Raw genomic sequence first — 14,783 nt, 5'->3', positions numbered from 1 at the left:
TTGATTAGATTTCAAACATATCCTCGATTCTATTATATTGTTTTCCCCAAGGGTAGCTGATCATTACGTTCCCATTACGGTCACCCTGTATTTCCTCCAGTGTTGCAGTGTTGCGGCATGCCAATCGAATGGATTTCATGTGGTCGATTCACCAGATTTGGAACGCTCAGAATTTCAAATCCCCTTGGTTATCTGACTCCTAGTGGATAGAATTTCTCCCAAGAGTCTGTTTAGCTCTCGCCGCTTCTAGTGCTTTTAGAATAAATATAAAACCGGTTCGATGGCTCTCAGAGCACACATCAAATACATTCTCTTATCAAATATTGAACTTTTGAGCTGGGCGCACGTAATTCGAAAAATGGGAAATGGATGGAATATCAGTCTCAGTTCTCAGCCAAGCAAGGCGGATGCTGGAGCTTAACGAGTTGGTTTCACGGACTACAAACGAATTATGCTATCTTCACACTTACTCATCTGCCTAATCGGATTGCCGCAATTGTTTTTGATTGTGCAGGGTGATGGCATGATTGAGGTCTTCAAATGGAAGCAGATGGACTTTTACAATCGCGGCGATGGCCTTAACGTTGTTCCGGTTAATCAAGGCCACCAGGGCACCACCAGACCCGATAGGCCACTCAATTCAGGTAGCGCTCAGATAACCCAAAACGAAAAGGAAAAACAACATTAATTTGTGTACTTTACATTTTCCAGCTCCGGTGGTTTTTCCAGGAAAGTATTCGCGTGGCAAACGTGAAAGTTTGACCTCCCGCGACAGCCCCCAGGGCGTTCGACCGCGCATTGGTGCCAGCACTGATAACGCGGATGCTCCGTACATTCCCTACAACAACGTGCCAATGGGCGCAACCCATTACCGGGGACGCCTCTTCGTCACGATGCCCCGGCGGCGTGTCGGCATCCCGTCGACCTTGAACTACATCGACATGACGCGCGATGGCAGAGAACAAAGCCCCAAGCTGCACGCCTATCCAAATTTCGCGCTGAACCAGTTTAATGAGAGTTCGCAGAATCTGGTCTCGGTCTATCGGACCACCGTGGATGCCTGCCAGCGCTTATGGTTCATTGACACCGGCATGCTGGAGTATCCAAGTAAGTTGATGAGCAAATAGCCCACGGGTTCCCCTACTGCATCCTGGAGCATCGTTTCGCATTACTTAATCAACTTTTGTGTTATGCCACAAGCTCAATTATTGGCAGAAATTAGCATTGCATGAGGCAGACAGCCATTTGTTATGTTTGTTGGTGTTGAGACCTGCCTGACATTAGTAATTGTAGACCCGAGCTCGTCGTCACCTTACCTTGGTGTTGGTGCATTATTTATTCGAACGTATTCGGTGGAATTGTTAGGTGTTTTATGAGGCATTGTTTGCTATTATTAGTTGGTACGGGTAATATTTTTTATGGGAAGTTCATTGTTAACCACTTGGAATGGGTTTTAGATCAAAAATGCTCAGGCAAAGCTGGCTGTGAATACACGGAGAGCCCCTTTACTGCTAAGCAGCACTGGGAGAGAGTTAAGAGGGAATATTAACTTCAATTGGGCTAGATAAATGATACGATCTTCAGGGTTTTTCATCTGTTAGATGATATCTATGATTGTAAGCTTTAAAATTGGTGAAGGAATCGGCACAAAAAATACCTTTGCTCCAGCCGCAGAGTCTCTGAGATGTAAAAACGTACAAAACAGAACAATTCCTGACAAGACATGCATTTTGTTTTGTGTTAAATGCAAAACTTATAATCGCACTCCAAAATCGTATCCTTCAGACAATCGCCAGCAGATACGGCGACCCAGCATCTGGATAGTTGACCTCAACACTGATCGTGTGCTCAAACGCTTCGAGATACCCGAGAGCCTCGTGGAGACTGGTCGCGGCTTGGCCAGTCTCACCATCGATGTGGAGCCCAACAAGTGTGGCGATGCTTTTGCCTACATTCCGGATCTGGTCTACCGCCGCCTGTACGTGTACCATCTGTCGGATGATCGGATTTGGGCCTTCGAGCACAACTACTTTAACTTTGATCCGCTGGCTGGTGATCTGGATATTGGCGGTCAGGTGTTCCGCTGGGACGATGGCATCTTCAGCACAACATTGGGTCCGCGGCAGCCGGACGGCAGTCGGGACGTCTACTTCCATCCGATGGCCAGCACAAATGAGTTTGTGGTCTCCAGTCGCGTGCTGCAGCAGGAGTCGAATGCCGCACGCTCCGATCATGGCAATGATTTCCGTGTGCTGGGCAGCCGCGGTCCCTCCACCCAGTCGACCATGCACGACTACGATCCGCGCACGGGTGTGATTTTCTTTGCAGAAATACAGCGGAACGGCGTGGGATGCTGGAAGAGCAGCAAACCCTTTACCGTGGAGAACCATGGCACTGTGGACTCGAATGCCAGCGATATGATTTATCCCAGCGATTTGACGGTGGGAAGAGCTTTGTTGTCCTTGTTCCAATTAGTTGTATTTGTTTATTTTTCTTGCAGATTGACGAGGAGGGCACCATTTGGGTTATGTCCAACTCCATGCCCATCTTTATATACTCCACGCTGGATACGGATGTCTACAATTTCCGCATCTGGAAGCAGACAACCACAAAGGCAAAACGTGGCACGGTCTGTGAGTGATGTGGAATTGATTTAATGATGTGTTACCCACTCCACTGGAAACTTATGTGTACATAATAATAATAATGATATATAATATAATATAAAATAAATCAAAAAGCATTTACAACAAATACATGTACCGTTTAAAAATTGCCTAAAATTTGAGTACTCATTTTTTATCACATCTTAAAAGTTACGCAGATGTTTGATGCACGAAGGAAAACATTAAACAATCGAATCAATCAATTCAAAACAAAATCAGAGGCACTCTAATATTGCATAAGGATACTAAGTTACACAGGTTTTTCTCTAGTACTAGATTCTATATATATGTATATAATATCTGGAATCTGAACCGAAAAGTATATCAAAATGATTAGCTTAAATACTGGGTGTAAATTTCTCATAATGTGGCATCCAAAAAACGTAATCGAGTTGTAAATTTTGGTAACTTTTCAAAGTGTCAGCTATACATATAGAGTATATAGTCTATATATAACTATAGATAATCAATTTGTATATGATATATATATATGTGGTGTATATATGAGTTTATATAAAAAATTTGCAAAAATATATATAGGTTTTCCTTTTGTTCTGTACTAAGTTTAGTCCTTTAAGTAGTCCTTTTTCATATCAAAATGTTTCTACATATACGAGGTTGACTATCAGCTTCCAATTGGAATGGTATGGGTATAGGTGTTGGAATGATTACTGGCCCAGAGCTATACAATATACAATAAAAAGTGATTCAAGTCTAACAGCATATAACAGTTTCGAGTTGCTTCTTAGCAGCTATACAAATATATCAAATCGCCACACATTCTTGGACTTTTATATGCAATGACTGCACCAACGAGGCAGCAACTACTGCACTAGATAATCCTTGTAGCCACGCAGCGACTTCAGCTGCTTCTTCAACTTGGTTATCAAATCCGAAGGCTGCACCAATATGGATATGTCGCGACCCACCGAATTCAGGCGGTCGCGTATCTCCAGATCTTTGAAGAACAAATTCAGCGGCCGTCCATTGATCTCCGTGAGCATCCAAAAGGTTAGCGAGTTGCCATCGCATGATTGCGTCTGCAAGAGAGAGGAAATTAAGGCCTGCCCAAGCCATAGCCAAAAGTTAGAGCTTACCTTGGGCGGCAGTCCGTGACGCGCGGCCAAGCTGTTGGGCACCACATCCACAATCGTTGAGGTATTGCCATCACGTATGAGTCCCAGGCACTGACCCTCGCGATCGCGGCGTATGGCATACGCACGACCAAAGGGAATGCGACGCAGCAGCACTTCGACCTGTGACAAAACGAAGCTTAGAAAATGTACAACAAACTAGGAGAGGAGAAGTCACACTCACAAATAGCGTATTGGTGTTCCTTATGATCTTATTGGCCTCCGTGGCGCTGCTGATGCTAACGCCTGCGATGGACAACAGCTGATCGCCGATGTGAAGAGCATTGTATAGCACCGGATGCTCTTTTTGCTTCCAACCAGCAATCCTGCAAGCAATGGCATATCATTTAGGTATCTAAAATCAATGTTTATCCACTCACCATACACCCCCGAAAGCTTCCACCCAGGCAATGGAGCCCACGCAATCCTTGCGCCGCAGATTCAGACGCACTCCACCCGGGTGCATAATCTCGCGTCGCAGCTGCATCACCTGCTGTTCGCGCAGCGTTAGCCGCTTGTTGGGCGATTGCTGCTGCATGCCCGCGCTGTTCGGATTCGTGCCAGCCGAGGCAGCGCCCTGAGGCGGCGGTTGCATGCGAAAACCGCCACGTCCTGGTGTAAATTGCTCATTATTGTTGGCATTTCGTTCGTTTCGTTGCGCGTTCGGCTGGGCACCGGCTGGCCCTGCATTACGCTGCAGCGGCGCCTGGGCATCAGAAGTGGACGAGCTGCGCCTGCGCTGCTCTTGACTGTCGGCAGCTATGGCAGCGGCATTGCTACGGTGCGCAGGCGGCGCTGCACTGCCACTGGAGCTGGGCGTTGCTTGCTGCTCGATGTTGTTGTTGGCCGCGCTCGTTGTTTTCGACGACGGCTTGCTCCTGAGCGGCGTGTTGAGCATTTTTAGGTAATGAAAGTCGCGTCGACTGGGCCGCGAACTAATGACCAGCTCGGTCAGGCCACGCGTCAGCTGTGGCATGGCGCGGCCAGTGCTCGGTGCGGGCTGGGCCGCAGGCGAGGCAATGCGCCGACGCGGCAGTGCTGGACTGCCATTGGGAAGCGTGGGTTGGCTTGGAGTTTGCGTTTGCACATTGGAGCTGTTCGCTGCACGCTCTGTGTCCTGTGTTCTCGTTGGACTACTGCTGCTCCCGCTGCTGATGGGTATGCTGGAGGAGAGGAACACCTTCTCGTAGTGCACGTTGCCGCTGATGATCGAGTCGCTGCTCTGTTCACTGTTGACGCTGATGTTCGTGATGCCCGAGGTGTTGGCGCTGAGTATTATCTTCTTGCTGAGCTTGGGCGTCGTCTGGGGCTTGGCGGGAACACTGGCGGTACTCCCACTTGGCGCTGGCGCTGCTATTGTAGTTGGAGACGGATAGCAAGTGCCGTACACCGCCACCGTGGTGGCCTCACCATCGCTCATCACCTTTACCTTGGTGGTGTTGGCATTGCCAGTCGCCGCCTGTGGGTTTGTGGCATTGGAAGCATTTTGTTTTACTGGAGTCGTGTAGGCATTACTGCTGCTGCTGCTGGGCTGTTGGCCCAGCACTTGAATGGTACTGGCATTGGACGGAATGATTTGTACGTTGCTTTTGTATTCGTGTTGCGGTTGTGGCTGAGTTTGCTGCTGCAGCGGCTGTGGACGTTGCTGCTGTTGTTTTTGTTTCTGATTCGCCTTCGTTTTGGCAGCGCCAACAACTTCCGGAAAGCGGAATATCTCAGCTATTATAGTGTTATTTTTGGGCGGCAATTCGGGCGGTTGTTCCTGGCCGTTACTTGGATTCGAGACTTGAATAATTGTGATGTTGTCCTGAGGTTCATCGCTGCCTGGAGCGCTGTTGCTGGTCGCTTGAGACACGACGAGTGGCTTCCGTGGCATCCTTTTCGATTTATCAGCAGCTCCAGCGGACATGGAACGTGATGTTTGGGGCCTGGAAAAGTAAACTTTTAGTCAGACGTCAAATAGACTCGATGTAAAATATTTTTAAACTCAAATCAGACGACATGGCGATCTCTGCGGAAAGGCTGGACGAGCTCTTCGTGGAGGAAGTGATTGAAGTGGGCAAGATGATTGTTAAATTGCAGGCCAAGGATCACATCATACCCATCTGCAACCGCTGGCTTAACATCTTCCATCGGGCCTCGTCCGAGGAAAGATTCGAGCGGAATTGGCTGATGCTGGAGCTGCACGCACAGCTGAACAGGAAGAGCAACATTGGCTATCCCTTTACGGATCCCAGCAGCTATCAAATGAAGTTGAGCGCACTGAAAGAGCGCTGCGAGCACAGGCCAAAGTTCCATTGCGAGTCTGTGGCCATCAAAAAAGTGAGTGCCATTTCGATTAGCCAAGGAAACGTCGACATTGAGGCGCGCAATCAGCAAATGTTGCAGCAAAATGCTGCCTTAAGCAGCGAGCTGAAGGAGCTGCTATTGATGGAAGAAAAGCTGCAGCAGTCAAGGAAAAGCCTTAAGAAAAAGCACAAGGAAACGCTGGCTGAGGAAGGCGACATGCAACTGCTCGCCGCCTCCGCCACCACAGCGCTCAAACTGCTGTCCACCAAAGCAGGTGCCAAAGCAAAGAGTCAATTCTTTAAGACACTCTTCAGTCCGTTGTGTCCGGACGAGAAGGCTGTGGAACAAGTGGAGCAGCTTGACACGCTGTTCGATGCGCTATTGCGTGGTCGCATCGTTGATTACAAGCACCAGCAGCGCAGCCTGGTGGTGCAGCAGGTGGGCACGGAGTACGACAAGTTGTTGGCCAGTGCCAGGGAACATTACGGCAACGTTATGGAACGGCAACTGGCTGCGCAGGAGAAGGAGCTGGCGCTGACCAGCTTGCGGTATTTGGAGGTGCTGCGCCAGCACTTTGTCATGAATTACACGGGAAACGACAGCACCAAGGAGGCGGTTCTGCAGTTCCTGCAGCAGAGCTGCCAGCAGATGTCGGAGGTACTATAAAAAGTTCTTATTACCGGGGAATTAGTCGTTCACATTGCAGCATATGTTCCAGATTTAAGATTTGATCTGCAATATGAAAATATATTTTTATTATTCATCAATTTTCCCATCAAAGTCGAGGGCTTTTGCTTACCCGCTGAGGCGCGCTGTGCTGTGGCTGCCACAACATCGACCCGCACGCCATTGTCCGTGAGGATGCAGGCCCTGCGCAGTAGCGGAGACAGAAATTCATCATCCGACAGGTTCACGTCCGCATCACTGCTGCAGTTCAATTGCTGGGCGGACTCCTCCGTGGCTTCCTCCTGCTCCTGCTGCTCGGGCACTGTCGTTGCCGTCTCGCTTATTTGCTCGCTGTAGGTGCTAATCGGATCGGAGAGCATGTTGAGCAAATGTTGGGTCAATGTGTTGGACATGGCTGTGGCCGGTGGCACTGCAGTTGCCGCAGTGGGAGCCACAGTGGTGGCAGGACTCGGGGCTGCCGGTTCACTCGCTGGCAGAAGATGTTGCTGCTGCTGCTGCTGCTGTTGCGGCTGGTGTGCAGCCACCACACGCTCCACGCCTGGCACAAGGGCCGCCGGCACTGGCGGTGGCGGCGGCAGCGGTGATGTTGGATCCCGTGTGGGCAGCAAGGGGGCGCGCACTTCAGGTAACTTTGTGTAGAGGTTTTCACGCGGCGATAGAATTTTCATTTCGCGTAGCTTCGAACGCAGCGTTTCCACCCATTCTTGCATAATCTCCCTGTGAAACGAAACAGCGAAACCGAAAGTGAATTGTGTGTTTGGGTAATGCAAAAGCAATTAAATATTTTGCGTGTGGCAGGGGCAGCTTACCATGACACGGCATGAAAGCGCAACACTTCATTGCTGAGCGTTACAACAAATTCAAACTCGTGCGAATTGGGGATCAGGGCGTGCGATATGTGCAGCGTCTCCCGCAATGACACCGCCCACTCGGGCATGTGGCCGGCAGCCTGGCGCGGCTCTGCATATCCTTCGAGTAGCGCCTCCGTGTCATCGTGCACGCAGAATACCACCCAGCTGCACTCGGATTTCTGCAAAAGACACAAGAAATTCATTAATTAATACAGTTTCTCAATGATCGGGTTGGAGCGGAGCCCACGCGACCTACCTTGGGCCCAACGGTTAGCTTCTTGCCATCGGCCGTCAGTCTTTTCAACCACGTATTCTTGTGTATTTCGCGAAACTGAGCGCCACTAATGGCCCCGATGCCCGTGGCGACAGCGCTAACGCCCGATGGTGGTGCAGGTGCGTTTGTGTTCGCAGGTGCTGCAGCAGCCGCAGCCATATCCCCAGACCCAGTCCTGGTCCTGTGGCAACGTTGCTCTCCTGTATACGATTGCTACAATGCAGGATAGTGGGTATCGGGTGCTCAATTTGCATGCCTTGGGCCTTTCACTTGAATGAGTTTATTTCACATTTCACACACTATTAGTGCAAAATAAGCTGCATTTTCTTAGACAACGACAACAAAAAATCAACGAACGCCATGTTTGCAGCAGTGTGACCGCGGAATTATCGATAAAATATACCGACAGACCCTCAAAAATATACCTAAATATACCCTTGCATTTTCAAAATATACTGTAAATACACCGTAAATCTTAAATAATTTTCCTCGACTTTGATTTTCTGTTTAATATTACCAGCTGGGTAGGCCTCTCAGCTTTGAAACTGCAATTTTACTCGAATCATGATTCAATTCTCCACAAGATTGGCTTATTTTCATGACTTGTTTTATTGGCTTGTTTACAAAAATAACGATTTAGCTGAAAGGGTTAGAAACAAAACGAAATAAATAAACGCTACGTTTTCTGCGTTTTGTTGCTGGCCACCCAGTAGCATATTCCTTTGTATACCCTGTATCCATTACTTAATATTAGCATTTCTTTTTCAAAGCTGCTCTAAAACATAATAGTGCCTCAATATTTCTTTATTATGCAAATATTGTTAAGATAACTTTCGAACGCAGATTTACTTGTTTTTTCATTGATTTGAGCCGAAGATTACCTCTACATGTTTGATACTTATCAATCAAATATACCTCGCAGAAATATGCCATGGAAAAAAATAACTATGCCCCACTATATTTAAAAAATAGGTGGACAAATCAAGTTAAGCCGCGGAAAATAATATGTTGAATATGTCACATACATATATAATAAAATATCTACAATATTTAGTATCGGTATTTATATACTGGTATTGACTAGTTGGCAGCACCAGCATGAAACAGCTGTGGGTCAAAAAAGTTGGTGGCGCGGGTTTCAAATACACATTAATATTTCTAACTTGTTTGATAACATTCCGATACTGAATTGTGCTACTATCACAAATAACATCATAATATGCATCTAAAACACCAAAAAACATCCATTATTTTTATGCTATAATACTTCTTTTTATTGAGATTTTTAAAATCATTTTTGATATTTTTTTGTTTTGTTTTTTTTTTGTATCTTTATATCACACGTAACGTAAGTAATGTAGTAGATCTTTTGATGCTGTCTTAAATCTCTAGGTCTAAGCTGATTGAAAAAATAGTAATTCATTTCTCTCTACATGCCAAAATCGGAATTTAACGACATTAAAAACAATCTGTTTTTTACATACTTTTGTGCATTTGCTCTGTGTGGGGCAGGGGCAGGGGCGACAAACGTGCTGAACAATAATTTTGACATGCAAAAATTTGCAAAAATTATTGTTCCGCAGCCGTTGCCATTTCGTTTTCGTTTCATTTGATTAACACTAAGGTAAATTATTTATATCTATGCATGTAAGTTGTATAAAGAGGCTTTTAAACATTAGTATCTCAATTCTCAATTCGTTTTAGTCACTAAATTATAGTCGTAATTTACAAGTATGATGTACTGCGAGAGTCCGAACGGGGCATTTAACTTAGGCGTAGAACGTACAACGAGTTAACAATGTTTTAGGTTGGGTTACTTTTTAAACACACAAAAATGGTCAAACTTAAAGCAAGTGTAGAAGGTTTAGTGTGGGGCAGGGAGGGGTAGTAGTAAATTACAAATAAAGTGTAAACTAAAATTAAAGTCTTTGCAATGAAATTTCATTTAAACGGCTTGACGGGTTATTTGGGCTGCAAATTCCGAGTCTTGCTGGTAGCTTACACTTTCCTTTAGCTGCAAATTGGCGTAGTTAAGTTAGTTTTAGTGTTAGTCGTAGTTGGCTTGGCATTCGGTAGAAATTTGCAACCGCACATAATGTCGCGTGTAAAAAGTCATTTGTTTTCGTTTTGTACGTTAATACCAAAGTAAAGCCGTCGCCATCTCCAGCTGCGTCTACTCCCGGGCAAACAATTCGTGTTTAACTCTAATTACGATGTACAATGATGTACGTGGCATAGTTGTTAGTCGGTTGGTTACATGCTGTGTTTGGTTGGTTTTTTTTCTCTCGTTTTAGTTTCTTTCAACGTTTTGTATTTTTTTTCAGTGACTTTTTTGTGTAGTTTTATAATTGATTTCAGAAATGTTATTCGTTTGCATTTCGGTCGCCAGCTTTCGGTCAGAACCATCTTATTTGTTTACGGCTATGCGTATCTGTTGCGTTATGGCCAAGTCCGCACCAGAATCGTGGCATGGACTAATGGTAGGTCGAGTTTTTTCTTGCAAAGGATTTACAGATTTTTTCTTAGGATTTTTTGCGTATCGACTGGTGCGCTTGCTGCAGCGCCTGCCGAGTGAGGTCCTCGTGTTATGGGGCGTGTGGGGTTTGTTGCGAGTCTGGTGGTGGTCGGGCTGGTTGGCTGGGTTTACGAGGCGGCGGGCAAGTCCAATATGAGACTAGCCGGTACAAATTCATCGGCCATGGGATTCAAAACAGACTTTTCCACATTGCACTGACTTTTAGGCAGCGCGGATAGTGCCGTGTTCTGCTCCTCCGTTCTGCGAGGGCAACAAAAGAAAAAGAATGAAACACTTAATCATTGGCTGGATGGTTGCCTCTACTCACTTTGCCTTCTCCCACTCGTTGAGCTGCTCTTCCAGCTCGTCCTCCATCATGGCCTCGATACATTCCTGCATAATTTCCTCCTCCTCTAGCCTTTGAAGTTCCTATAAAAAAAGGAAAGCTTGAAGAAAACGAACTTTAAATATGATGTTTGCTGCTTACGTTCTTGTCGAACTCCTCCTCGTTCTCCATCCACATGTATTCGGAAAAATCTGGTTCATCGTCAAAGTCCGATAGGGACTCGTCGTCGTCTATCACATAAATGATTTGCTCCGACCAGTCCACAGAAGGTACTTTTAACAACATGATGATTCCTGTGAGCGGAGAGACTTGATAATTCTTGAACAAATTAAGATCATTTAATGCGTTTTATATAAATCTATTGATCGGGTTTGCCTTTTATTCTATGGGTATTTATGTACATATTCTACCGGCAAGCAGCTCGACCAGTTGTTGTCTTCTCTAGAACCGGTCCCCTTTGGCAGGGCATAAACAAACCCCAACCCGTACAATAAGATATTTTTACACATACTAAGAAAGCGGTTTGTGTGCATGTATTTGTTTATATTTTCTCTTTTCTTTTTGCGCATTTTTTGTTTTGTTTGAAACAATTTTCGAAAACAAAATGAATCAGCTCAAAGTACAAGAGCAAAAGAGAAAGAAAGAGAGAGAGAGAGAGAGAGAGCGACACAGATAAGGATAACAGGGCATTATCACATCCCAGTCGGCAAACGTATTAAACATTTTACGACAGTATATAAGTACCGTTATTGTTATCAGTTGGTTTGGCTTGTGACAATTCAAAGTATGAACCTTATGCAAAAACGCAATAAGTTAGCGGCGATCGTCATCGACTACGAATATTCGGGTCGGGGCGCCAATTGTGTTTGTTTGGCTGCCCGTGTGTACGTGTGCGTGTTCGTGTACGTGCCGATGTGTGCGAGAGGCTCGGACCTCGACAGGTGAGGCCATTCAGCTTTTTTACCGCCAAATATAGATTAGGTAAACTGGCAGCTATTTGGTAATATTAATGAAATAATACATTCCCATTCCTTTGTTTGATTTCTTAGGACAGCTAAGTAATGCCACTTTGATCGGTATGAAGAAAACTTTCCATTGCTTTTCTTGATCGGTTCCGTTCGTTTCTGGTTCCTAGCTATTTCTAGCATATTCTTTGAAATCTTCAGCAGGTCAACACTGACCAGGCCATCGTTGTGTACGTGCTCACTCACTCACACACACTCATTGTAGAATTCAGCTTGTTGTGGCTGGGCATATTTTAAATAAAATTGCGAAAATTAAAATGTATTTGCACAGACAATTTCGTGCATAAAACACAAAGGTGGTAAACCGTCACGCATACATATGCATGGATACAAGGCACTTTAATATACAGTGGTCTCCATATACATGTGTATGTATGCATGTATTGTGTGCTTGTGAATGTTATTGAATGAACCTCCCTCAACCCGGGCCAACAACAACAATGTTAATAACACAACACGAAGCGCTCAAGGTAGCAAGTGCTTAAATATTCGACTGAAGAATTAATATACTTTGGTTATTGTAATTGCGCCGAAATAAAAAAAAAAGCTGCTTTACACGCACTTGCACGTACACACTGTAGGCTATCTGCCTAGAGTCGAGTTCCCCCCTCTCGACAAAGCTTAGTAGGAGATGTTGACGACTCTGACCGTTTTTATTGATTTGTCAAGAAGCAGTTTAAAGTAAACGACAGCCCAGTGTCACGGAAGTGCTGTACGAATTTAATCAGGAAGCGAGCGTCTGTATTCTTATTTCCGCCTTTCTTTTCCCCCCTCTGCGGAAAAAAAAACACCGATGTCCAGAAGAAACTAGTGGCCTCTGCTTTGTCAGTGAACTGCTCCGGCTGATGGCCAGTGATTTCGCTTGCTGTGTACTCACTTGAATATTGTGGAGGAGCACTAGATTGCCAAACAAAAATTGTAGGTGTCACGGCGCCTTGTTGCTTGTGTTGATCTTTCACTGAGAATTTTGCGTTGTAAAGGGGAAAGCTCAATTTACTGTAGCATCGAGATAGAATTCACACAAAAATTTTGATATATCTATTGCGAAACGTATTCCAGTGAGTGCTGTGCGGGAACACAACACAGGCTCATGAGCGTTTGTTAGCAAACAAAATTCCAAAAATTAAAACAACTCACAAACTTTTTAAAGCAAGTTAGGGATCAGTGTGGCCGCGGATTTATTGACAAAATATACGGCTCGTCCCTCAGAAATATACCAAATTATACATTATTTTTGCAGAATATACCGTATATATGCTGAGGAAAAAATGGAAGTTAACCCACTCTGCACCTCCTAAATTAAATAACAGAAAATAATGATAAAACCTTTTTTTATTATTATTTATTGAGATAAATTAATTAATCCACTTTCTTGGAGCACTGGTATTTATTTTTGAACTTTGATTCAAGAGTGCTCATTAAATCGGTTAGGGCGTTGAGCCCAAAATGCCCTGAATTTTTATATTGGTTAATTGTATCGAAGAATTCGTGCTCGCCGGCCACAGTTGCCTCGCTCAGGCTGCTCTTCATTCGGGTTGCCGCGTCGGCCATACGCTCGCTAATGGCATGAATTGCAGTGAACAAGGACAAATGCATCTCAAGGTTGTGCGACTCGAGCACATGATCCTTTGCCCACTGCTGAGCCACAGTATCGTTCTGCAAAATCAACTGCATCTGTTCCCTGTCGACGCCGAACTTCCTTTGCCACAAGCTCAGCGATTGGTTCTTTTCGCGGCGACGATTATTTAAATAATCAGCAAATTCGTGTGGGAAATTTTGTTCTGCCTGGGATATAAAGGCCATGTTGATGGTCATGATAACACCAAAGAGTTCCATTCGAGTTTCCTCGAAAGATTTTAGAAATTTGCACAAATGATTCTTGTCCGATTCGGGCAATGGGCCGCCAACAGCCACAGTTGGTGCTGGATCACTGGGTGCGGCGTTGGCCAGGCTCTGCGGAACAATTAGTCTGCTAATTCGAGTTTATTTTTAACAGTTTAAGTTCTCACCAGTAGGGTCAGGGCTATAAACACACGGTACTGCATCTTGAAATGTTGCAAATGGAACTGCAATTTTCCCAACGCGCTAGCAAGTTTTTATACTCTGCCATGGGTTGTGGCAATTATCGCCGATCTCTAAAAATAGTTGCGACCGGCGGGTTCATCCAACTGGACGCAGTTGTTACAGAGATAATTCCTAAGAAAATACAAGAAGGAAAGACGTGCAAAACATTTCTCATTAATTGTTGAGCTGATACGATCTGCTGTGGCTGACATTGACAGCTCCAAGAACTTGACATGCAGTTTATTTAGCTGATGTTAATGATTATTACATTTTATTTGAAAGAAGCAGACAAAGCGAAAGCTCTGTTATTACTGAATGTTCTGCTTATTGCTAGACAATTTTTGATGAATTTCACTTTCTGGTTTCACCTTCCTCGAAGCAGCCCATGTCGGCCGCGTACAAAATTCGAAGGATCTCGAATTTAACCCGGCGCTTGGTGCGTGTGGAATAATGCGCAAGCTTGCTGCCCAGATATTGCAGAAAGAAGGCGTCATCTTCAGACGCGTTCGTGGACGCTCCGATTGCTGAAGAGGAGCCAGTCGTTTGAGCTGCAGGTGTGCTCCGCATCGACAAGGTCCCTGAAGTCACCGGCGAAGTCTGGTTAAGTGCCTGTGAGACGCGCATGTCATCGGCATCGATCAGTTTATCGTCTGAGAGCTCCACTATATCAACTACATCCGGCTCTTTCGGCTTCTGACTACTGTGCTGTGGGTCCATAACTTCTGCCGGGATCCCGCTGTCTGGTTGGCGTGGCAAAACGACTTCCGGATGCACCAGCTGGTAATGCCGCTTGATACTGCTCTGGAAGCCGGAGAAGGTCCTACCACAAAGGAAGCAGCGGCAGCAATTGTTAGCGGGGTATGCTACCACCAAGTTGGTTACGTCAACGGTGCGCGGTCGTGCCGCTATGAAGTTCTAAAAGTAAATTAAACA

At 45.5% G+C, this 14,783-nt stretch overlaps 4 protein-coding genes across 5 annotated transcripts; 2 read left to right on the top strand and 2 right to left on the bottom strand.

Moving 5' to 3' along the window:
* Positions 1-390: 390 nt before the first annotated feature.
* LOC117896061 (L-dopachrome tautomerase yellow-f2-like) lies at positions 391-2,710 on the top strand. Its single transcript, XM_034804076.1, has 4 exons — positions 391-644; positions 712-1,107; positions 1,786-2,441; positions 2,501-2,710. The coding sequence occupies exons 1-4, from the start codon at positions 452-454 to the stop codon at positions 2,639-2,641; spliced, it is 1,386 nt and encodes a 461-aa protein (XP_034659967.1). The 5' UTR covers positions 391-451; the 3' UTR covers positions 2,642-2,710.
* LOC117896060 (bromodomain-containing protein 4) lies at positions 2,705-10,447 on the bottom strand. Of its 2 annotated transcripts, XM_034804074.1 has the most exons (8): positions 7,883-8,278; positions 7,585-7,805; positions 6,888-7,492; positions 6,769-6,820; positions 4,180-5,727; positions 3,984-4,125; positions 3,764-3,922; positions 2,705-3,706 (listed from the first exon to the last, which is right to left on the bottom strand). In XM_034804074.1, the coding sequence occupies exons 1-8, from the start codon at positions 8,057-8,059 to the stop codon at positions 3,491-3,493; spliced, it is 3,120 nt and encodes a 1,039-aa protein (XP_034659965.1). In that variant the 5' UTR covers positions 8,060-8,278; the 3' UTR covers positions 2,705-3,490. The 2 variants fall into 2 exon arrangements, with proteins under 2 accessions (XP_034659965.1, XP_034659966.1); XM_034804075.1 differs by lacking the exons at positions 6,769-6,820; positions 6,888-7,492; positions 7,585-7,805; positions 7,883-8,278 and adding an exon at positions 10,358-10,447 and having other exon boundaries at positions 4,180-5,325.
* Positions 5,772-6,754, top strand: LOC117896062. Its single transcript, XM_034804077.1, has one exon. It carries the CDS (start codon positions 5,801-5,803, stop codon positions 6,752-6,754), a length of 954 nt encoding a protein of 317 aa, XP_034659968.1. The 5' UTR covers positions 5,772-5,800.
* LOC117896063 (polyadenylate-binding protein-interacting protein 2) lies at positions 10,174-12,899 on the bottom strand. Its single transcript, XM_034804078.1, has 4 exons — positions 12,664-12,899; positions 10,903-11,054; positions 10,744-10,844; positions 10,174-10,676 (listed from the first exon to the last, which is right to left on the bottom strand). The coding sequence occupies exons 2-4, from the start codon at positions 11,044-11,046 to the stop codon at positions 10,544-10,546; spliced, it is 378 nt and encodes a 125-aa protein (XP_034659969.1). The 5' UTR covers positions 11,047-11,054; positions 12,664-12,899; the 3' UTR covers positions 10,174-10,543.
* Between the last annotated feature and the right edge of the window lie 1,884 nt (positions 12,900-14,783).

The sequence above is a fragment of the Drosophila subobscura genome, chromosome O, assembly GCF_008121235.1.
Source record: "Drosophila subobscura isolate 14011-0131.10 chromosome O, UCBerk_Dsub_1.0, whole genome shotgun sequence".
NCBI lineage: Eukaryota > Metazoa > Arthropoda > Insecta > Diptera > Drosophilidae > Drosophila > Drosophila subobscura.
Note: the sequence above shows the minus strand (reverse complement) of the source record. Positions and strands in the feature narration are given on the sequence as shown.

What these genes read in the sequence shown, in the direction of transcription:
- LOC117896061 (XM_034804076.1), top strand. Translation starts at nt 452, where the DNA reads ATGCTATCTTCACACTTACTCATCTGCCTAATCGGATTGCCGCAATTG. An exon ending in CGGCATGCTGGAGTATCCAA is followed by an intron (nt 1,108 to 1,785) that starts GTAAGTTGATGA and finishes CGTATCCTTCAG; the next exon opens with ACAATCGCCAGCAGATACGG. An exon ending in TTTATCCCAGCGATTTGACG is followed by an intron (nt 2,442 to 2,500) that starts GTGGGAAGAGCT and finishes TTTTTCTTGCAG; the next exon opens with ATTGACGAGGAGGGCACCAT.
- LOC117896062 (XM_034804077.1), top strand. Translation starts at nt 5,801, where the DNA reads ATGGCGATCTCTGCGGAAAGGCTGGACGAGCTCTTCGTGGAGGAAGTG.
- LOC117896060 (XM_034804074.1), bottom strand. Translation starts at nt 8,059, where the DNA reads ATGGCTGCGGCTGCTGCAGCACCTGCGAACACAAACGCACCTGCACCA. An exon ending in AGCACAGCGCGCCTCAGCGG is followed by an intron (nt 6,821 to 6,887) that starts GTAAGCAAAAGC and finishes TTCATATTGCAG; the next exon opens with ATCAAATCTTAAATCTGGAA. An exon ending in GTCACGGACTGCCGCCCAAG is followed by an intron (nt 3,707 to 3,763) that starts GTAAGCTCTAAC and finishes TCTCTCTTGCAG; the next exon opens with ACGCAATCATGCGATGGCAA.
- LOC117896063 (XM_034804078.1), bottom strand. Translation starts at nt 11,046, where the DNA reads ATGTTGTTAAAAGTACCTTCTGTGGACTGGTCGGAGCAAATCATTTAT. An exon ending in AGGAGGAGTTCGACAAGAAC is followed by an intron (nt 10,845 to 10,902) that starts GTAAGCAGCAAA and finishes CTTTTTTTATAG; the next exon opens with GAACTTCAAAGGCTAGAGGA. An exon ending in AACGAGTGGGAGAAGGCAAA is followed by an intron (nt 10,677 to 10,743) that starts GTGAGTAGAGGC and finishes TTGCCCTCGCAG; the next exon opens with AACGGAGGAGCAGAACACGG.